The sequence below is a fragment of the Macrobrachium rosenbergii genome, chromosome 13 (assembly GCF_040412425.1).
Source record: "Macrobrachium rosenbergii isolate ZJJX-2024 chromosome 13, ASM4041242v1, whole genome shotgun sequence".
Lineage (NCBI taxonomy): Eukaryota > Metazoa > Arthropoda > Malacostraca > Decapoda > Palaemonidae > Macrobrachium > Macrobrachium rosenbergii.
In genome coordinates, this window is record NC_089753.1 from 3,310,020 (window position 1) to 3,334,796 (window position 24,777).

Consider the following 24,777-nt stretch of genomic DNA (forward strand, 5'->3'; position numbering starts at 1 on the left):
ATATATATATATATATATATATATATATATATATATATATATATATATATATATATATATATATATATATATATATATATATACACACACATTAAGCAACAAGTGTCGTTAGACATCCAGTTCGCTCTGTCTCGGGAATATCACCGAAGGGAATTATAACTGATAAGCAATTCGGCACCTAGGACATTCGATCGCCAGGCAGTGTGCACCACCGACTTCAGTGGCGGCGGCGACCATTCGACTGTCAAAAGAGGTGTGTTGTCGGTCGGTCGAATTTTACAGATGGTCTTTGGAAACAGCATTAACATTTAACTGTCAATCGAACCTTTTGTCAGAAACTGCCAGATGCTTCAAGAATTCAAGAATTCTCATGGGTCCTATCAGTAAGATAGGAGAGAAATCTCAATTCAGTCTTGTTTTGCGGGAGGATTCAAAAGAACGAGTAAGATTTAAGGGCATGAAAAGGAGCGTTTTCAGCCTTTGGCCCAATAGCAACAAGAACACACCCGACCAGTTACAGGTTTCTAGAGGAAGGGTTGCCAGTGAGAATGAAGAAAGACCAAACGCACCAGAAACAGTTTGTCGTTATTTCTAGTACACAGTCAGTATCAGAAAACGAATCCAAAATAAGTATCTTGTCGAGTTTTAGCGGTTTAGTGTGGCAGGTGTCTGTGGATGGATTGGCAGCTGGACGATGCTCTTTGGAAACTTTTCTAACCTTGTGTGTTTTAGTGTGGACAGCCCCATAAGGGATAATGCCGTCAGTGCACCTAATTCGGTTCACTGTAGGCATTATTTAAAGTTCCTTTCAGCATCCCATCGACCCGTAGCTGCAACCCCTTTCGTTCCTTTTACTGTACCTCCATTCATTTTCTCTTTCTTCCATCTTACCTTCCACCCTCTCCTAACAATTGATTCATAGTGCAGCTGCGAGGTTTTCCTCCTGTTACACCTTTCAAACCTTTTTACTGCCAATTACCGTTTCAGCGATGGATGACCTCATAGGTCCCAGTGCTTGGCCTTTGGCCTAAATTCTATATTCTATTCCATTCTTTGGTTTGGACAGACCAAATTCTGTTATTGTATACACTTCCCATCCATTTCAGAAGAGACCAGATTACATCTCATCCAAAATTGCCGCTAGCTCTTCTGCACGAGCCACAAAGCCACGCTCTGTCGGTCACATTTCATCTCGGCCTTTTTCGTCGTCTTTCATCAACCTTCGTATTACTTAACGCATATTATCTGAATTGTCAACGTCCCTGCTCCTAAGGCTTCTGCTCTCCCTTCTAATTCCTCAGTGAAATCCACTTTAAAAATCGCTTCAGTCATATCATAGTAAAATTTCTCACTTCAGAGAGCTCATTTGCCTTAAAACATCAAATGTTCTATTTTCATTCAAATAATTCCTTTTTCGATTTCTTTTGGCTAAACCGTATATCGGCAATGTTGTCTCTGCTTAGAAATCATCCTCTCTTGTTCTTCAAGTTCGTCCTTCCACTTCTATCCAGGCCTTACTTACTCTTTTGTGTCCCACATCTCGCTAACGCACCTTGGTCTGTCTGGCTGTCTCTTTTCCTATAATAAGTAGTGTGTGTGATCTGGTCACTGCTCTTTCAAGCTGTCACTTTGGCCACCAACCAGGTCACCACTCTGCCGTTTACGGCCACGGCGGGCCCAAGGATAATCGGCCTTGTTGGTATAGAGCTAACTTAATCATTTTCTACACTGGTACTTCTCCGGGAACTTTTTCCGGCCTTGACAGTAACTAGGATTTTCCCCCAGCATCTGTTTTTCTTGTTCGTTTCTTCTTTAGTGAGTCAAGTCCATCGGTTTTGTCAGAGTTAGACACCATTCCTCTCTTTTTCCTCCTCTTTTCTTTCCGTCTGAGCTTAGATAATATATTAACTGATAATAGATGAATCAAGACTTTTACATATATGCTGTTTACATTTACACCCAGAGAGGATACGTGATGCATGTACGTATATCCTTAAGCCCTCAAGTGATGTCATTCCTCATCATTTTTCCCCTAAATGCATTCCCACCAAAGAATATCTCCATAGTATTTGAAAAAGCTACGAGTCATTAGTGTTCCCCAAAATTAATATTAATCCTGAGTGTTCCCATTCATAAACTCTTTCTATTGACTCGGGCCTTAAGCTGAGGAAATGATCTAAGTACTGCGCAGTTATTTTTATATTCTTAAAGGCCCAAGAGAACTTTTGCACTTCTATCATCGAATCTTCATTTTGAGAATCTTGAACCAACAATTAAGAGCGTTGTAAACAGCACGTCAAATTCCGGAACATTACCGTCCGTATACACCAAAGCTGTTGGCTTTTATCCTTTATTGTTATTTTTACTATTATAGTGATAACTCGTGAGATTCGCAGAAAATTTTGCTGGAATTTTTTTACATTTTACACAGCTCCTGCTTGCGTAAAATATCTAAGCATATTTGGCTCCAAGACAACGCAGGAAGTTATATATATACATATATACATACATACATACATATATATATATATATATATATATATATATATATATATATATATATATATATATATATATATATATATATATATATATATATATATATATATATATATATATATATATATATATATATATATATATATTAGGTTTTACCTGGGAAGGGTTGTGGAAGTTACCACAGAACTTTCAAACATACATAAACATAAAAAAAAAAATCTAAGCTGGAGGCCTTACTTCAACAGGGAAAGTTGCAGATAAACACTTAGGGTCACTTAGAATAATTTATATTTACAATTACCAATTAAATCAGAAGAATGGGGAATTTCGAAAACCAGACAGGTAAAACAGAGTCCTGTCGAACAACTAAATTTACAACAAATTAAACAATAACAGAACTGGGGGAAAAATCCACTTCGAAGAACACTATGGGGCGAGGGGCAGTGGTTAGGACCATGGCACATGCACAAGATGAACAGTTGATTCCACAGCTAGCAACTCTGTCTGCAATTGAGAATGCATTTGGTTACTTACAAAACCTAAGGTAACATGATTAAAGAGAATCGAGGCGGGGTGCACAGACAGTGCTAACGCAACTCGTAAACACGTGAATTTTTGACATTTACTCACTGCACTAAACAAATCGGATCTCTGTGAGAAAATCACACTTCAGAACAGAAAATAAATTCAGTAGAAGACTAACAGATTCATGACTGATTCAAAACCTCGCTTCTGGTACTTGACCTTTTAGTCAGAGACAGGGGCACCTCGTCTTCAGTGTCAGCATGGAGGGCAAGAATGTATGGGACTTGCACTGTAAAAAGACTAAGGCTCAAAGTAGCATGTGGGAAGAGTCAAGACTCTGTAGGAACAGAGGCAAAGGGACAAGAGTGTGGATTCTGCAGCCGGGCGTTTCTGAGGAGTGCCACCCATGCGCTGCCTTTTAAGGCCTCGGCGGATTACGATTCTCTTCCTTCCAGATGGCAGTGTCTGCTCTCCTGGCAGTCCATTTTCTATGCCTTCGGACCATGTAGGCACCAGCCACATGGTGACTAGTTGCTATGGCCCAGGCACTTTCTCGTTTTTTTTTTTGGTTAATCTCCTTCACCCGCCTCCGGCGGGGATTTGGTCTCCAGAAGGCGGTACCTGGCAGAAAGGTCTTGAGCAGTCACTAGGTCAAGGAAGAGGATTAAAAGATTACTAAGGAGTGAGGAACGAGAGATTTTCAGGCAGAAGAAATATTTTCCCACAACCTGCCTTTGTTAGTCAGCGGTATTATTAACATTACTGTACGTGTTTCAGTCGGAATAAAAGTAAATCAAGTTTATATGGTACAATATTGCAAGCTTAGAGGGCGAGGTGACTTAGAATAGGTCTCCCTCGTGACATATATATATATATATATATATATATATATATATATATATATATATATATATATATGTGTGTGTGTGTGTGTGTGTGTGTATATATATATATATATATATATATATATATATATATATATATATATATATATATATATATATATATATATATATATATATACTGTACAAACTCGGCACAGGCTAAAACAAGACCATTAATTTGCTAAGCAACCCTCCCAGCACTGAATGGTCGCGAAGTGCATATTCTTGACAAATGATTGTGCTTTTAACAAGTGGCAAGGCTAAGAACTGCCGTTTCCCCTAAACGACAGGGAAAAATCGAAAGACTGACTTATTAGCTTATGCAATCTGTCGTCGCAACGGCTCCGTCATAAACTGACAGACGTGATGAATTTTTGTTCTGCTAATGAGATATAAACAGAGCCAAGACTGAAGTAAGAGCCCATCATTGAGCCATCAACGGCATCCATGAGCGCAGAGCGGGGATGATGTTCCAGAAATCGGATCAGACCTGACAGTCCCCTTGTAGATGAAGAACGTCCTGGGGATCTCCTCTTTTCTGAACTCTCTTCGTGCTTCTACTTTTCTCTTTCCTATCCTCTCTAGACCTTGTTACCGACAACTGATGCGTAGAAACTCGCCCCAGGCCGCAGGGGTCGGTTGTGAGTGACAGAGCGGCGTAGAGGCAAGGTTTTCTTTCCAACTACGAATCAACTTTATCATTAGTATTTAATTCAGTGTTATGTCGAAAAGGCCAAATTTCACGTTGTTATTTTCTCATGATGTTTTTAGCAGCATTTGCGTCAATGGCCACGGCCTCTCCAACTGGCCTTCCAGTCATATAAAAGCCGAAGATAGATGCGCTGGAAAGATGTAAAAGATTTCATAGAGTTTTCCGTTTAAACCAAAAGAAACTGTAACGTAGAGCAGCTGTTCTTTTGTCCTGAAAAGCTTGAAGGACTGGACATTGATAACACCAACAGCCATTATAATGGTTGTAATAACCTGAAGACGAATGTAGGAGAGGCTCGTTGGTTCGAATCAGGATTAATAGAGTACACTATTAATCCTGGGTTCGAATATTCGACAAAACCACGGATGAAAAGGTTCGCCGATAAATGGGAGCTAACACAGAATCGAACGATCAAGAAATGGCAGAAAATCGGAAACTGAACGATGGAAAAATCGACCAAGAAAGGGAGGGGAAAACGACAAATGGAAGGAAGGAAAACTTGATTAATAAAGGGAGGGAATTCAATCAAAGAAGGATGAAACGCTCCTTCAGGAAAGGGAGGCTAATGAATCCTTTAAAGAAAATGAAGAATACCAAAGATTCCATTAACGATATGGCCAAGAAATAAAAGAAATACAAAAATTAAGAAAGAAGATGGAATCAATCAAGCAAAGGAGCAAATATGAAGAATCGATGAATAAGGAAGAAACTCTCAAGGAAAATAAAGAAGGAAGATCAAAACAGAGCGCTTGAAAGGGAGGAAATCAAGAAAATGAGGAAAAGAAAGATAACTGCCAAAAAAAAAGACAAAATAAAGAATTTGTCAAGACGATAAAAAAGTGGAAAGATTTCGCCAAAAGAAAAGGAGCAAAAATATCGCCGATAAAAGGGAGATAAAAAAAAAAAGGATAACGGACGAATCATATACTTTAGTTGTGTGGCTACTTGAAATGGGGTAACTTTGTCAGCGACCCTAGTAACTGTGACGCCAGATAATCAATCAATCAGTTGAAGGAAGGACATAACATGCTGTCAATCGCAACTGATTAAGAAAAAACGGACAGCCTGAATGAAAGCTGGAAATACATACAGTATACACAGATGATTCAGAAAACTACGAACAGGAATCTTTCATACAAAGATTCTTCACCTGAGTTATAAAAGGTTCTGGTTGTTCCACTCTCATATGATTAATGTGTTCATCCCTGTCGCTTTCATTGGCAAGAGAGAGATACATCAGTCTCCTCGAGATGCTGTCTTGGAAATTTATTATAACTTTTATGCTGCTAAAAGACAAAGAGAGAGAGAGAGAGAGAGATGCCCTAGTCTCAGGTAGAGAACTCGTCAGTAGTCTCCTTCCATCTGTATTTTCGAGTCACACCGGTTTAGTGTCATTTTACTCCAAAATATTGTTCTTTCCGAGGGTGGTCGTATTTCAAACGCTACTACATTGAATCGTTAGCATTTTTATATATATATATATATATATATATATATATATATATATATATATATATATATATATATATATATATATATATATATATATATATATATATTACTAAAAGGACCTCATTCAAACTGGATGGTATCTAATGGAGTATTTATTCAGAAAAAGATTGGTTCAGGAGTTTTAAAAGAACGTATGGAGGCAGAGCCATGGTGGAAGTAAGAAATTATGGGAAAGTGAGAAGGACAGCGGTGGCAGACAACAAAATCTGGTTCCTTAAGATTTGCATAGCAGACTGTGTGGCACCGAAATCGTTGGATAGGGTACGAGAGAGAGACACATGAACATCCGTTTCCTGGTTTTGTAGAAGAGATCATGAAGGAAGACATAAGGAAGAAAAAGATCGAATTGGAAGAATTAAGGATGAAGAGCAGAAAAATCAGGAGACAACTGACGGAGAAATACGGAGGCCCCAGCTTAGACAACGTTTTCAAAGGAATTGCCGGTTATGTAAAGGTATGTGCTCGCCGTAGTTCTCAGCTACATGGGAATAGACTCGTTGCCATTTTCGATAGGTCCGGATGGGTAAAAAAAGGGAACTTTGATTTAGTCAAGAACATTTCTAAGAGACTCCTAAGTAGGGATGAAGTGCTAGTGTTAGGATATGGCCTTAATTTTTGCATGGGGAACGAAAGTCACGATTTCATTGAAATGCGTAGAAGCTTAAGGGAACTAGATAAGAACAAAAATGGGGATGAAGCAGCTTTTTGCAGGGGGGGCCATGTGGGCGGGGGTTAGGTCGAGCAGATTCATGTTTCCGGAGAGGTTACGTAAGGCCCTTGATAGATTAGGAAAATACAAGGACTTTTATTCGTAAGGCAGACAAAGGGAGGAGGGTAGCGGTTGTAGTAATGGATGCCATAGACTAGGAGAACAAGTTAGAACAATTGCTAAACGATGAAAACACATATGAGGCTTGCAACAAACAACCGGACATTTGGGGGTTACAATGAAATTTTAACAAAAAAGTAAGGTAAACTTTGACAAAAATCCACGACAAAACTAAGAGAAAAGAATTAGAACATAGAGTAGAGTAAAATCAGTGGAAAGTCCAGAGATCCCATATATTTATGGTAGTCCTAAGATCCACAAGGAAGGGTGCCCGCTAAGACCGATCGTGGCATCGACGAGATCACCGCAGAGAAGGCTGGAGAAATTTCTTTCCAACACAATGGGAAAATGGGTGGGCTTAGTATCCGAAGGGCATTTAAAACATAACATGAACCTGATAGATGAACTATCCGAAATTAACGTAAAAGACTGTAAATTTGCAAGTTTGGAGGTAACTTCCTTGTTCACGAACGTACCAGTCAAGACGACGATGGAAGTAATAAAAAAGAATATGGAGGAAGCGTTTTATACATGCGACGTAGATCATGACGTTTTAATAAAACTGCTAACAGCGGCCCTCAGCGTTTATGTTTTCAAGTGGGGCGAAAACCATTATATACAAAAAAATGGCGTGGTCATGGATTCGAGTCTTTCACCAATTCTAGCTAATATCTTTATGGAACTGTTTGAAAAGGAAGAGGTGGGCAAAGTAAATAAAGGGAACTTAAATATTGTAAAATGGGTAAGATACGTGGATGACATCATGATTATTTACAAGGGAGAAAGAGAAGATCTACACAAGTTCCTAGAAAACATAAACAAACTAAATGAACACATCAGGTTCACAATAGAAGAAGAGAAGGAGGGAGAAATTCCTTTCTTGGATGTCCTGGTTAAGAGGGAAGGGGAAATTTTAAAATTCAAGGTATATCGGAAGAGGACACACACCAATTCATACATACATAGGTTCTCCAGTCATAGGAAAGAAATAAAAATAGGAGTAATGACAGGGTTGGCCATCAGGGCTTATAGGATTTGCAGTCCCCAATTTTTAGACGAAGAACTGGAGTACCTGAGGGAGAGTTTTAGGAGATTAGGCTACCCTAAGTATTGGTGGGAGTGGGCACACATCAAGGGAAAGGATAGAAAAGGAACATCTGGTAGGGAAGAAAATAATTACAGTCCCGAACAACAACTCTATTGCACCCATTAACAGAAAGCTAAATAATTTCAAATTGATAGGCAGCTACAAAAACACCATTAGGAATAAAATAGTTAGAAACAAAAAGTCGGTAGAGGGGGAAGAGATTAGAGGGGGGTATACATGGCAGCGTGTCTAGACTGTGGAGAAGGGTACTATGGTGAAACTGGCAAATCATGTAAAGAGCGAAACAAACAACAGCTGCAGAACATAAGGCATTATAATCAGACGTCAGCAGTTGCCAAACACTGTTGGGAAAATTATCATAAAATAGACTGGGAAAATATGAGTTTTCTGTACAGGAACACCAACAAAACGGCCAGACTGGTTGTAGAGAACGCCTTCATAACATGCGCCAACAACACAATGGCAGGGAACACCGGAAACGGCTTTGAAGACAGCATATCTAGAAAAATCGTATACGCCACAGTAGCAAGGAAACGAAGGAAAAACGCAAGAGAACGCACGGGAAACGGGCACCTGGAAGAAGAAGGAGGCAGAGAAAGACCAAGATCACGAGGGGGTGGGGGTCACACAGGAGGAGCCAGGCGATTATAGGATTAATAAAAGTACCCAGCACACAGATATAAATACAGCTGGACTACGTGTCTGCTCACTGTACGGATACTTGATAATGTGGACTGTTTGTCCAAGAAAGCTTGTAACTTTTTCTGAATAAATACTCCATTAGATACCATCCAGTTTGAATGAGGTCCTTTTAGTAATTCTACTAATGCACAGAATTATTGTGTATGTGATAAAGTTAATATATATATATATATATATATATATATATATATATATATATATATATATATATATATATATATATATATATATATATATATATATATTAACACTTATCACTTGCACAATTGTTTTGTGCAATAATACAATTACTAACAGGACTTCATTAAAACTGGATAATCTACGGATACTTGACAATGAGGACTGTCAGTCCTAGAAAGCTTGTAACTTTTCCTGAATAAATATCTTTGCTAGATACCATCCAGTTTTAATGAGGTCCTGTTAGTAAATATATATATATATATATATATATATATATATATATATATATATATATATATATATATATATATATATGTATATATATATATATATATATATATATATAAACTTTTATCACTTGCACAATTGTTTTGTGCAATAATACAATTACTAACAGGACTTCATTAAAACTGGATGATCTACGGATACTTGACAATGAGGACTGTTAGTCCTAGAAAGCTTGTAACTTTTCCTGAATAAATATCTCTGCTAGATACCATCCAGTAGTAATGAGGTCCTGTTAGTAAATATATATATATATATATATATATATATATATATATATATATATATATATATATATATATATATATATATATGTGTGTGTGTGTGTGTGTGTGTGTGTGTGTGTGTGTGTGTGTGTGCTTTGCTTGCGTGTGTTTGTGCTATTTGGGCATTTTTTCCCTCTTATTCAATTTCTATTGGAGTTAATGGCGTTGTTCACAGATACTGTCTGTTTATCAAAACTTCGAATCAGTCTACACTACGTAGAGTTTATCGATATTCTGAACCTACATCTCCGATCTCTACCATCGCATTGCTGAACATAGGAAGTCTGTTCACAAACGTACCAGTGGACGAAACCATCGATATTATTTTAAGGAGAGTATCACTTGGATGCCACGCCCCTTGACATACAAGAAGATTTTGCACCAAGGAGGCCCCCTTCCTCTCACTTGGGGTGGCCTCTTTCGACAGGCAGATGGTGTCGCCATGGGATCCCCCCCTTGGCATCCTTTTTGCCTGTATACAGAAGATATCTTCATTGTCATTAATACTGGCGAAGAAGCTGCCCGCCTACAATATGCCTTGAAGAGGAACTCTAGCCTAAACTTCACCATTGAATTTGTTGTCAAAGTCCGTCTTCCCTTCTTGGATGTAAACATTGAGAAGAAAGGAGACAGGTACAATACTACCATGTACCAAAAGGCAACTAATGTGGGTCAGTGCATTTAATGCACACGGCGAGTGCCCCAACACAAACTCTTTGTGGTAGCTAAGTACATGAAACATGCAATTATGTACTGTTCCTCATGGAAAGCTACTCACATATAACTTGATCGAGTTAGGCAGCTCCTAACTAATAATGGATGCGACAGCAATTTGTGAGAAGGTTGCATACGAAAACAGTTCGACATGTATGCCAGCACACTAGTGACAATGCCTACCTCACTGAGAAACACCATATTGTATTACAAAGCCACATATCTTGGCTAGTTCAAGGATGAAGTCATCATGGCCATGAAGAGGATAATTGCCAGCAGTATGACGCCTACGAATCCTGATGAGAGTGTTTCCTTACGTGTCCACTGCTGTTCAAACATAGTCAGCGCCCTTGTAATACAAAATAGCATGGCCCCCATAGAGAGATGTGGTAGTCAACCAGTTAGAATACAAATTTAAATGTACCAAAGGGACATGTCAGGCCCTCAGCAGTTACTACATAGGTTGCACCACCACCACTCTACACAGGCGATTGTAAGATCACCGTGGCCAAAGGGTAACATTTCAACACTACGAAGACGACCATGACCATAAACCAACACTAGGAATATTATTAGAAAGCACAGAGGTCATGCATATAGAAGCCCGGTTCCACAAACTGCAAACAGCAGAAGGTATAAGCATAAATCAACAATGGCCTGCGTTAAACAAACAGAGGGAATGGACTTCATCCTCCCTTCAAGGAAGCCACAGGACGCCAGTGAGAATGTGAAGGGAGACACAAGCAACAGAACACTCCAGGACATGATTACTGACAATGAGGTATATCAAGACTATAGGCCAGAGATGGGAATCAGACCCTTGCCCACGCCCTTTGCTGCAAGCCACAGCATAGGACACATCCTACAGAGCACCAGAATGCCATGCTGCCGCCCAGAACACCAGCAAGAGAATGAGACCTGCCAACCAGTCAAAATTCAGCACCCCAATGATGTCATGTTTGAAATCAAAGTCCACGTGCTGTAATTAAAACCTTATATGTCACTTTGTAATCCAGTCCTGAAGACCTGCTGAAAGGTGGGGAAACGTTCCATCAACTAGAAAAAGAAGGAAATGGAAAGAATCGTGAATAATTTTTTATTCCTGAGAAGACTGCCTGAAGATAAAAGAATATAGACTGATTCAAAGTCTTGATAAAAAAAAATAGTATTTGCAGACAATGCATTAACTTCAATACAAATTGCATTTTATATATATATATATATATATATATATATATATATATATATATATATATATATATATATATATATATACAATTATATATATTATATCAATATTATTATATATATATATATATATATATATATATATATATATATATATATACAATTTGAAGTCTCATATATGTATATATATACATATATAGATTTGACTCACTTCAGTCTCTCAAATGAAAGACCAGGACACTACCAATTGGTCATAAAAGAAGTTGAAACCTAAGTACTTCTGTAACTGAGGTTTTTCGCCCAGGCAGGCTGCCGTCTAACGTACTAGCAAATTTTACCCAACTTCCTTCCTGGGAAAAACCTCAGGTACATAAGTACTTAGGTTCCAACTTCTTTTATAACAACTGTGGGCCAATTTTTTTCACATGAGAGACGGGTTCGATCCCAATGTGAGTAAGAAATTTATTTCTGAGAAACACATGCTCATGTGTACATTAGTTCCAATAACTATACATATATATATAAATATATATAAATATACTGTACATATATATATATATATATATATATATATATATATATATATATATATATATATATACATGTATATATATACATATGTGTGTGTTATATTTGTATGTAAGATATTAATATGGTGTCATACTTAGGTTTATAGAAAATATAGAAAGAAATTTCATAATAACATGAATTGTCTAATATTTATATATATATATATATATATATATATATATATATTATATTATATATATAAATATATATAATATATATATACTTCACAAAAAGTAACATTTTGTTAGCTAAATAAAGGTATATATGGAAGCTCCCTATCTATAGGCTATATATATATATATATATATATATATATATATATATATATATATATATATATATTTATATATATATATATATATATATATATATATATATATATATATATATATATATATATATATATATATATATATATATATATATATATATATATATATATATATATATATATATATATATATATATATATATGTGTGTGTGTGTGTGTGTGTGTGTGTGTGTTTGTTTGTATGTGTGTTTTACATAGGATGCTGTCTGAAGAGAATGCAGTAATGAATCGCTGGAGTGAGTATTCAGAAGAGTGGTTGGATACTGAAGAGAGATGAGGGGCATGACTGAATGACTAGCATGGAAAGGGTTAGCTTGCTGAAGCGTATTTATAAGGTATGTAAGGAAAAGGGAAAGATTCTGAAGAAATGAGTGGCGGGAATAGTTTTTCTGATGTATGAAGGTAATAATGTTAGACGGCTGTAAAGATTAGAGACATAACGTTATTTAGGATACCCAGGGAAGGGTACGTTAGGATTGTGAATGAGCAAGCAAAGCAGAAGAGAGGTGATCCAGCGGGGAAGAGCTGTGCTGGTTCAGGCAAAGAAGAGGTCTTTAGGTCGAGAGTTGTTATGAAACAGATATGTAAGAAGTGGTAATAAAGGGGAAACGCTGCATTTGGTATGATACATGGACTTAAAAAAAGCTTGCTAAAGAATCGATAAAGGGTCAATGCGGAGGATATGTAGTATAGAAAATTAACTATTGAGAGCAATTAAAAGTTCTGATTGTGGAAAGAAAATGTGTGCTTAAGTTATCAGATGGGATAATGATTGGTTTGCTACATCAGGTCCACAATAATATTCAGTGGTGCATTATTGCTGATTTTATATATAAAAAAAATAAAGTTACAAAAGCTGTCGAACCCTGTCTAGGGTTCATCTTCAGTCTAACTAAAATCATTGATACAAAAAGCAAATATGTAAGCTCCAGTTTTAAGGATGGAACCAATGGACGACCATGACGATGCGTTTTTCTAACGGACGAGGCGACAAGCAAGACTGTCAACTATCCAACTAGGTGATTGCTTCCCCTCTTCTTATATTTCGCGTGGCTATCGTTCTTGATCTCCTCACTTGTTGTTGTTCTGTATGTAATTCATCGTTATCGGTGACATTCTCGGAATCCCGGCTGTTATAAGGTGTCTGCGGGGTGATATCAGAGATAACGGCAGCATCAGACGAAGGAAAGACGGGGCCTGTCCTAACATTAAAACCCTTAATAAATGTTTTGATTACATGGAAGTTAACTAGTTGGTCCTCGTTAACAAACGACTTGTTCCCTTTAAATGATTCTCCTATATTTATGGCGGCGCCCTCGACTAATCTTCTTATGTTTACCACTAGTTAACTTTCATGTAATCAAAACATGGAGCTTACATATTTACTTTTTAAAATCAACAATAATTCACCACTGAATATTGTTGTGGACCTGATATGCAGCATATCCCGTTCTCTATCTAGAGGAGAAAGACCTAATGATTCGTTTGATATAAAAGTGGGTCTAAGACAAGACTGTTTCTTCCTTGGATGTTTTTATTGATGGAGTGATACGAGAGGTCAGAGAGAGGAAAACGGTCAGGTGCAATGTTGTGCCCTGCCCCAAGAAAATGAACTGAGGAAGGACTATGGAATTGTTGACGTTTGCAGATGAAGTAATACTTAGGAATGATGAAGAGAACCTGCAAAATCTAAGGAAAGAGGCTGAAAGTGTTTGCAAGAGAAAAAAAAAAAAACTGAGAATGAATGTGGGAAGAGTAAAGTCATTAGGCTACATGAAGAATAGGAAGATGGAACAATAAATGTTGATGTGAATGATGGAGGAGTGGAAGTGATTGATTCATTCAGGTGTTCTGAAGCGCAAACAACAGATGATGGGCGTGACAGGACAAATGAGAGGAAGCCAGGAGGTCAGCAAGTTGTGTGTAGGAGACCAGGAAGAGACACGGAGAGACTATGGAAGCAAAGATGGAAGTTTATGGGAGGGGGTGGGGGGGGCGGGGGAATTCTCTCGCCAGTTCCTTCGCAGAAGTGAAGCGTGAATGTTGAATGTGTATAAACGGGAAAAATGTTATAGTTGTTGAGAATTGTTGGCATAGTATACGTGATGTAAGAACTGAACGAATGGGAAATTTGGGAGAAGGGATAAAGTGCGAAGCAGAGATGAAAGAATGGAGTAGAAGCATTAGAGACGGAATTGTAGCCTACCTGTAATTTCTTTCCAAAACGTCTGAATAAGGCTTTGGACTCAGTCAGAAAAGACAAGGGTATTCACATGACCAGGGCAGATAAAGCTAATATTTTAAACAGTGAACTAAATAAGCACGTCGTATCTCTGCCTAAATATGTAATTTTAGAACTAATCAAACTGTGTGTGGTTGATACTTGTATTATTTTTAATGGAAAATTTTACCGACAAAGATTTGGGATGCAGATGGGTAATTGCTTGTCCCCAGTAATATCAAATATTTACGTGGAATTTTATGAGTGTAGAATAGCTAATTCAATTATGGCAGATATTATTTTCTGGGTGAGATATGTTGACGATGTATTTGCTGTGCTGAAAACTTATATTGACATTCAAAATATTTTAAGAGACCTCAATAATTTAGTTAACAAAGACACTGGTATTATTTCATTTTCGGATGTTGCGCTTGTGAGGTCAGTTGTAAGTTCTAGCTATAAAATTATAATACACAGAAAACCAACTAATAACAAACTTATAATTAACAATTACTGCTCCCACAAAGTAGATGTAAAACTCTCAGCATTAAGATCAATGTTTCTTTGAGCACTTGTATCTGCAGTCCAGAATTTATCAATGAGGAATTAGAATTTATATACCAAGTTGGTATTCAAAATGATTTAAAATTAGAAGCTACTGATTATAATTTGACATTAGCAAGAAAAACATTTACCTCACATGAGGAGAAAAACAGAAAACTTAATTTTATATCTTTGCTATATCATCCCACATTCGAGTCTATAGTCTACCCTCTAAGGTAAGGTTACTTGGTTGTAGCGCAGCTTCTGCACATCGCAGCACCGTTGGTAAAACTTTAATTCGTAATAGTCCGGAAAGCAATGGAGTTATTTATACGAGTAAGAGACCATGCAAGTGCGGTAGTTTTTGTGTAGGACAATCTGAGAAGGCACTAGAAAAACGCATTTTAAACCATAAATATAATATAAGAACAATTAATACAAGTAATGCTTTATGTATTCACAGTAGTTTGTGTAATTTACCAACTGACTGGCTTGGGTCAAAGATTTTATTTAAGAGCACAGGTTCTATGGAAAGAAGTTAATAGAGAGCTTGCATTGTTCACAGAAAATGGAAAAATTTTAATTTATCACCTGGTTTATTTAAATTAGATCCTTTTATTTTACGTCACGAGACGTCAGTACAAATTAGATAATGTTCTCCATTAACTACCATTTAATATACGTTTGTTAATATGTACTTAGTGTTATGCTATTTTGAATGGTCATATTACCTCATTTGATATTTTGGTAATTTTCATTTGTTCAACTACTATTCTTATTTTATTGTACTGTTTTACTGTTATATGTTTTTAGCTCAAACTGCTAGTTTCTGGTAACGGTGTTTCATATGTTTAAGATTTTAGGCCTTTCTGGTCTTCATACATTGTAAATTTTTTCTCTTTCCTTATTAAACGCTCCAAGAAGAGGTCCATTGGAGGACGAAACTGTTGGGCATATTCTAACCAAAATATCCTACATTTTCCCATGTGGAATACAACTAAATAACATAGCTTCATGTCTAAGATTACCAGTATTATACACACGCACAAACACACACACACACACACACACACACACACACACACACACACACACACACATATACATATATATACACACATACATATATATATACATATATATATATATATATATATATATATATATATATATATATATATATATAATACACACATCCGTAGGGGGTAGCGCCGTCAGTGCAACTCATGTGGTGCACTAGGCATTACTTAAGGTTTTTGCAGCGTGCCTTCGGCCCCTAGCTGCAACCCCTTTCATTCCTTTTACTGTACCTCTTTTCATATTCTTTTTTCCACCTTACTTTCCACCCTCTCCTAACAATTGATTCATAGTGCAGCTGGGAGGTTTTCCTCCTGAGAGCTTAATCAGCTTGGTCTGGTAAACCCTTACTTTACACTGTCAAACCCTTTACTGTTTCAATTTCGCTGAATGAATGACCTCATAGTTCCCAGTGCCTGGCCTTTAGCTTAAATTCTATATTCAGTTGAATTACACACACACACACACACACACACACACACACACACACACACACACACACACACACACATATATATATATATATATATATATATATATATATATATATATATATATATATATATATATATATATATATATATATGGCCACGAGTCCATATGTTCTGTTTATACTTTGCGTTTCTCTGCATGGAGTTAATGTATATATATATATATATATATATATATATATATATATATATATATATATATATATATATATATATATATATGAGTGTGTATATATGTGTTCGTGTAAGTTCAGTAAGCAACAAATGAGGGTGCTTAATTGGCTGAACACTTGAAAATCATGGCATCGCTGCTCCAAGTTGCTGTATAGTAAACAGCGCTCAAAGGCGAAGAATCTCTTGCTCTCCGTAAGCGTTTTCTTTGCAATTGCCAGTCTTCTGCCAATGTTTTTTTTTTTTCTTTTAAGTCCGGGGTTCCAAAGCGTTTCAGTTGGATGCACTGAAGTATTTGCGATTAGTATTAGATACATATTCATTCTTGTATATCTGGTATTCCTATAACTATATCTGGTATTCTTGATAACCATCGAAAGGGACATTATCTTAGTAAACTAACCCGTTCATAGCTTGTCATTCATTAGAAACTAGGTTAGATGACTGTCATCTGACCAAGTTTCAATGATGTGAGGTATCAGCAGTAATTTGAAGAATAGTTACTTATGCGTCAACGGAATGGAGCATCTCACTGGGAAGGTACTATTATGAAAATAGTTTTCCGGTGATAGTTAGTACTATTCTTTAAACAAGGAAACTGTTCAAAATTTGGGAATGATATGATAGATTGTGTTTTTGAAAAATTAAACCAAAAGTTTATTCGTTACGGTATTTTTGCAGTATAGCCTATATCTCTAAGTGCAGCTTTTTTCATTCTATTCATTTATTGAAAATTTTATTCTTTCATCATTGAAATGGAAGATATAAGAAATGTCATCTCCAAGTGAAACTAAGTATTCAATATTAATTTTAAAATCTGATCAACTTCATGCTTTGCAGTGGGATCGAAATTCAAAACTCAATTGTCAATCATATTATCTACTGCTCAAATCTATGACGTCATTATAAACAAACCAGTTGGGTAAAATCATTTTAACTTCCTTAAGAAGGTCTGGAAGGCCTTTGCCCGCCAAATGTATGGGAATCAGCTGATTCCGCGATGCTCTTTTGTCCCCCAGCTGTTGAATGGTAATGTTTCTCTCAGTCCCTTATACACTGCATTGACAGAACTCAGAAGTCGAGACACTTGAGTAGACGCACAAAACTCCTTGAGAAAACGTTCGTCAATTTAACCGCACAAGATGTTGGCGTGTGACTACACGAACGCAATCCTCGCATTCGTGATGATTATGACGTTCGTGTACGAATTCAGCCAACGATTCCGTTTATACCTGAAGTTTTTCCTCTTTTACGCCATGGTGATGGTGTGCTCCGTTCTATGCATCCCTTTCATTATCTGGCGGCCGGGCGATGTCACAAATACATTGTAAGTGATTCATGTCAGTCATTCCTGATCACTTTTATCACGAATATGAGTAACTGTCGCGAGTAAACGATTCTCAGGCGAGGTGTTCGTTGCATGTCAGACTTCCAGAGGTCGTCTCTCCCCACACCCTCGAACGTTATCCACGGACAGCCTGCTTGCGCTAGGTTGTCGCTTCTGTTGAGTTTGCAATGATTCCTTCACATAGTTCATCATTTGTTAACAGGCCGACAGCAGGATATACAGGTTGTGCACACGTGTTCTGCTGTGCCCGTGCCCGATGTTGCGTTGGTGTCCAAGAGGGGCACATCCTCCACAACCCTCCCCCTATCATCTCTTTTTTTAAAGTGTATTAAAATTTGAACGATATTTAATTTATTACATCACGTAGAATTTTAATGACATTAAATTTCTTATGTATATATCACATCATTCATTAAACTTCATACCCTTATTTGTTGGTCACATCACTTCATTTTATTTATTAATCATTTCCTTCATGATTTCATAACTTTAACATAATTTATTTTCTCTCCATTACGGCGCTGAATGGCCTTGTTGGCCCCAGTGCCTGGGCTTTTGCCCTAAATATCATACATCCATCCATCCTCATCCAGGTCAGGGCACGGTTCCCTAGAATAGGTTAGGTTAAGTAGAATACACTTAGGTTAGGATTAATCCCTACTGAAGAATGGGTAAATGTAAAAGATGGCCACAGGAATATATTGTTTTTGAGGTAGAACTAAGTATTATCTCTGCGTCGGGAATTACCTTGGAAATTTGCTTTTTCTATAGTATTTTGGTTGCTTATCATGAATTTACCATTAGTTTTTGTTGCTCAGCTGTAATTAACCTGTAATTAACCTTAGGACATTATATTTTTGCCATTGCGCCTACTTGGTGTTATAGGGGAACATTTGGTAAAAAGTGGAGTTTCCTTCACTGGGGGGTCCCGCCCCCAGGCTAAGTAACACGGCCAACTAGCTTAGGTTAGGTTATGGTAGGTTAGGTTATTATGGTTCCTTTCAAAGTAGATTTCCTTAACCAATCAGTTCTTAAACATATGGCTCCCTGATGTCTCTCGTGTTCACAGAACCATTCCATACAGTCCGTACGGAGCTAATACTTAGAAATACCATTTTTATTAAAATTTCTCTTGCTAAACAATGTAGAAAATGGTGTCTATAATGCAATACAAGTGTTATAACCAAATTGGAGAAACTTACTGAGATAATGAGAAATTTACAGTCTTTTGTCTATTTTTACTTTAATCCCTGAGGGGCTGGTACTAAACATAGCATCCCACAGAGCTGCTGCCATTTTTACTACCAGCCACTCTGGGATTAACCCTTTCACTGTGCAGGATTGATCTCTTCAGTCATCAAAAGGTCTCATCCATGATATGTGACTGATCTCTTCAGTCATTGTTAAGGAGCTTTTGTCAGTATTCTAGTGACCGATGGCAACGTTTGATTTCCAACTTACATGATACCGTAATCTCAGGACAAGGGCTAGACCTTCAGTAACCATCAAAATGCCATAGAGGGGGGAGGTTTCTAAGTAGTACAGGGCTTTTTTTTTTTCCAAGTCTACTACTATCATTATAGTAGACCTGAACTATCAGATAGTTCTGGTAGTGACAGCAGTGAATAATTTTTTTTGGCTTAAGGTTTTATCAGGGATGATTATGAATCAGAGGAATTGACAGTGGAAGAAGCAGATTTATCGAGCACCAGAGGTGGTGTGAGTAAGCAAAGGAAGCGTGATACAATTTGGGAATGGAGGACCACTGAAGATTCAGTTTGTAAAAAATATTGGTGCTCTGAAAGTTTTATTAGAGATAATAAATTCACATTTTATAGAGAATGCTAAGTTTGTTTTTTATTTATTTTGTGATGTTTTCGAGATGAAATTTTTAGCCAAGAGCAAGCGTTCAAGATGTGTAATGAAGATTTTTAAAATGAAAACAAAAATGGCATTATTTTATTCCATGCTTTGAGAGGTATCACACTGAAACTAATCACCAATGAAAGCTACATAATTCAGTATTTGAATAATTACCCACATATCATTTGCATGTTTATCACTGCTGTAATAAAACATTATAATAACATAATAGTACAGTGTTATGTTATAACAGTAATAAAAATGACAAAGCATTGCAGCACAAATATGAAAGGGAGAAAATTAATCAGTTACACTTTAGCAGGTCACTGATCTTTTCACTAGTGGCGATAACAGGCTCGCAGTGAAAGGGTTAAAGTAAACACATTTACAAAAGAAAGCAAATTTCCAAGTAATTTTCTGACTATCTCACTACTGTTATATACACCCTTTCCTATATGTATTAGCCACAGAAATTATATCAATAAAGGATATTTTTATGTGGCCTTCTTTACATTTACCAATATATATCTTTGATCTATTTTCATTTAAGATATGCAATCAGCAGAAATACAATGCACAAGCCTTCAGCACTTTTGCCTTCATTTTGGATACAAAAGTATGCAGTGTAACCCATATGACTGGACTGAATTGTAAACTTGGTTAAAAAGCTACTATTGCATGCAAAGCTAACTAACCATTAAGTTTCATTGCATGTAGCAAAGGCAGGCAAGAAGGCAGTTTGCTAAGCGAGACTTTTTTTTGCAAGCAGGCTAGATAGGCTTAACTGTAATCCACAGTACCTCTAAGTACTTTCCAGTGTTCAGTTACTTGATTGGTCTGTACAAATCTACCCAATTGTATATTTTATATGTTAGCACAGCCATGTTAGATTAGTACTACATGTACAGTAATATAGATTGTAAAGGCTCCTTTTTTTTGCAATCTTAGTTTCTTTTAGCCTAGGTAGCTTAGCTTATCCTAGCCTATAATGAGAAAATTTGTGGATAATGGCATGTTATGATGATATTTGAATTTTGTTCCTACGTAAATACAAACCTTCGGTCTGTACATACATGTAGCTTGCTAGCATGAGCTGTAACAGCCATTTAACTTTTCAGACAAGGTTGTTAACTACCAATGGTTGGGGGAAGCCCCCCCCCCACTAGTCGGCTTGCACTCCGCTTTGCTTACAGCCGTTGTCATGTGAAGACATCTATGTGCTTCTATGGCTGACTGCCATTTGCTTTCTTTTCTTAGGTTTTTGTTGATATATTTTTATGTGATTGTTGTTTGTATATATATATTATATATATATATATATATATATATATATATATATATATATATATATATATATATATATATATAACTGAATCACAAAATATATATATATAAATATATATAAAACAAAATCACAAAAATATGGAACGAAGATGAATATATTAGCTAAAGACAAAATCCTTTACAACAGGAAAAAGAAACAGTGACTATTGTTTGCTTTCCCTTTCAACTGTCTTTATATATAGCTAATATAAATATATATATAGTCCTTATATAACAGTCAAAAGACCTATATAGCAGTATTGTTTATATATTATATATTATATATAATTTTATATATATATATATATATATATATATATATATATATATATATATATATATATATATATATATATATATATATATATATATATATATATATATATATATATATATATATATATATATATATACACACAAATCCCTCACTTTTGAAGAGGAAACCGCTGGGTTCGACAGTGTCCAGGGAAGGACAGACTGTGTATTCGATTTCTCTCATATTTTGAGGTTGATCCGCATTTATTATCATATGTGACATAAGTGTAATAAACAATCTAACCTGACTTTTTATTCTTACACAATATACAGACCATTGGTCCTTTACATAATAAATAAATTACTTTCAGTGAAGCTGGAACTTTCGAACAAGGTGGTTAGGCAGTTAACTACTGTCTGGTTGGCAGGAGTCCCACCTGCCCCGATGTAAACATTCTAGTTTGCTTTTGGCTGTTGTGAGATGAGGATGTGCATCTCTTCTCTCTGCCCAGCTTGCCATTTTTGCTTTTTTCCCAGTGGGATCTTTCTGGTTTGAATTTGTGATACTTTGCTTTATTGATTGTGTGTTTGCAGAGGGCATGACTGTAAGCCAGACTACATGTGACAAGTGTTCCTGGTCTCCGGTGCAGTGAGTGAATTTTAAGTGTGTAACTTACTCTGTAATTTTATTGCTATTGTTTCGAACCGAACGGCGGCTAGAATTCAAAATTTGCGCCAGCAAAACAAAAAACAATATAGCGGCTAGGAGATAACCCCTCTGCCCTCTGGTGGAGGAGTGAGGAACTACTTTAACACAAAAATCAGTTGTTTCTGCCAGCTTATGCTGTACACACTTGTTTGCAGCAGATGCTAGAATTCAGGATTTTTCTATTATTGGAATTTGGTGATGTACCAAGTGTTTTGTCTTCAAGAATTAGTAAGGACAAGCAGTTACATCCTTTCCAACTTGTGTTATTTTAGCTATAGTACCCTCTTTTCTTTGCAGTATGCCAGACTCGAGCTCAGGTAAGAACAGGGTAATTAGAGTTTGCAGCAAAGGATGCAAAAGTAGGTTAGCTAAAGAAATTTATGATGCACATACTGTTTGCGCTACGTGTAGGGGTCAGGACTGTAACCCGGATTTAACATGTGATGAATGTAGAGATTGGGATGAAGGGAAGTGGAAGATTTATTCAAATAGGATGAAAAAATTATACAGTATCCTGATAGGAAGCAGAAAGCTGCAGTCAGAGCTTCCTCTAAGGAAGTAGATAATCAGGATCATGAACTTTCCATTTCTCCCATTAACACCCCTCCTGTTAATCAACCTGTTCTTCACCTGATCTCCTTTCACCCAAAACCGATGCCGTGACCAGCCTCGAAGCCCGTATGAACGTGAAATTCTCGTTAATGCTTCACGCTGTTGAGAAGTTGGGAGCCTGTAAAATCCTTGGAGGATAAAGTGACGAATGTTAGTGTTTGTGAAGTGGAGGAGGTGGCTTCTCGGCCCGCTCGTGCTCCTAGGCAAAGGTCCCTGCTAGACTCCCCATCCCCCGGGAGGAAGCATACTGGAGGCCCAAGGGAGGCGAGCGGGGTCTGCTCCCGGGTAGTCGCCCCCTCAGGCAGATCTGATGTTGACTCCCAGACCGCTAGGGAGCGCCATTGGAAAGGCATCTCCAGAGAAGAGTTTGCGAACCTACCGAGTTCGGGAGAGTCTTTGCCCAGATGCCAATGGTCTTCTTCGGGCAAGTCTCACCCGCTTAAGAGGTCTCACGGTGTCTTGCCTGAGGTAGTACCTAAGAAGCAAACGCCTATTCATGCGTCTACTTCCCCTGGTTGTAGCTGATGGGAGGCTCCGGAGGTTTTTTCACCTTCTCGAGACGGTGAGAGAGCACAGGCACTGGCTCCAAGGCACCGATTATCCTTTGATAAGAAGAGTAAGAGGATTTCGCTTGACGTTGAGATACAAAAGCAGCTGTTTCGACTGGATGATGAAGGAGTAGTGTGTGAGTGCCAGTATCAGGAGAAGTGCACTCTTGCATCCGAAACTCCGACTCATTCGCTGGCGTCAACTCGCCTCTTGTCTGCCAGATGTTCTACATCTCCAACACGGATTTCCGAGCAGGAAGTTGAGGACCTTTTGACGAATGCCTTTCAGGCGAAATTGGATAAGATTTTGGGTTTTGTGCAACCCACTCAGAACAAGACTTGTTCTCAGGTTGTCGTTTCCCCTATACATTTGGAGGAAGAAGCAGACGAAGCAGGTAATAAGGAAATAGAACAGGAGAGTCACAGTTCCACCACCTTCAAGAAACTTTTGAAATTCTTTGTTGAAAATTTTCTGGATTCGTTCTCTCATGTAGCACCTTCCTCTCCGGACTCTTCTCTTTCGAGGGATTGGAAGAAGAGTGCTTCACAACTTACGAAGATCATTTTATCTTTTTCGGCACGGAAAGCACTAAAAGGAATTGATGCTTTGCTCCTTAAGAAGAGGAGCAGGGCAAGACTGTCTTCTGTTTTCCTCCTTCCAGATTGACGTCTCGGTGACGACTCTGCTATGAGACTGGGGAAGCCTTCTCTTTGGGAGTTTCTGCCTCCTCCCAGGGAGACTTCTCGGGGCTTATCGACGCTTCGAGACGTTCAGTTTTTAATTCGGCAAAGGTTGTGTTTTCTACGCTTGAACTGGATCACCTGTTAAACCACATCTTTTGTATTTTTGAAGTGGTCAGTTTTTTGGACGGGTCCATTGGAGCGTTGGGCCATAAGATTTCATGTTCTTCTTTAGATGAGGAGACATTTACGGATTCATCGGAAGTCCTTAACATGTTAGGTCAAGGAGTTACCAATGCATCTTGGGGACTGACTGCTATGTTTTCCTTAGGCGTTCTTAAAAAGAGAGAATTATGGTGTTCTTTCCTTACGAAGGGCGTGTCAAGAATTCAGAGGTCAGCATTGTTGTTTGCACCTCTTAGTAAGAAGAACTTGTTTCCAGAGCAGCTGTTGGTGGAGATTTCTGTGGCTCTTCAGAAGAAATCTACGCAGGATTTAGTGGCTCAGTCCTCCAAAAGACCAAGAGAGGCTTCTGTTGCTTCGCCAGTTGTAAGCCTGACTTTGTCGTCTTCTTCTGCGTCTTCATCTTCGCGTGGAATGCCCTTTCGAGGTAGAGGAGGTTATAGAGGA

General features: G+C 37.4%; 1 protein-coding gene across 4 annotated transcripts in view; it reads left to right on the forward strand.

The window, feature by feature from the left end:
• LOC136844859 (1-acyl-sn-glycerol-3-phosphate acyltransferase alpha-like) overlaps window positions 1-24,777 on the forward strand; it is a 274,861-nt gene that overhangs the window by 12,668 nt on the left and 237,416 nt on the right. Inside the window, exon 1 of one of the 4 annotated variants that reach the window (XR_010854987.1) lies at window positions 17,857-18,135. The exons of 2 other annotated variants lie outside the window; for them this stretch is intronic. Coding sequence is in view for 1 of the 2 variants with exons in the window: in XM_067114103.1 (XP_066970204.1) it covers window positions 17,951-18,135 (185 nt within the window). In the remaining variant the exon portion in view is untranslated. Of the gene's footprint in view, window positions 1-17,856; window positions 18,136-24,777 lie in introns of those variants that run through there. One more of the 4 variants, XM_067114103.1, reaches the window with a different exon arrangement.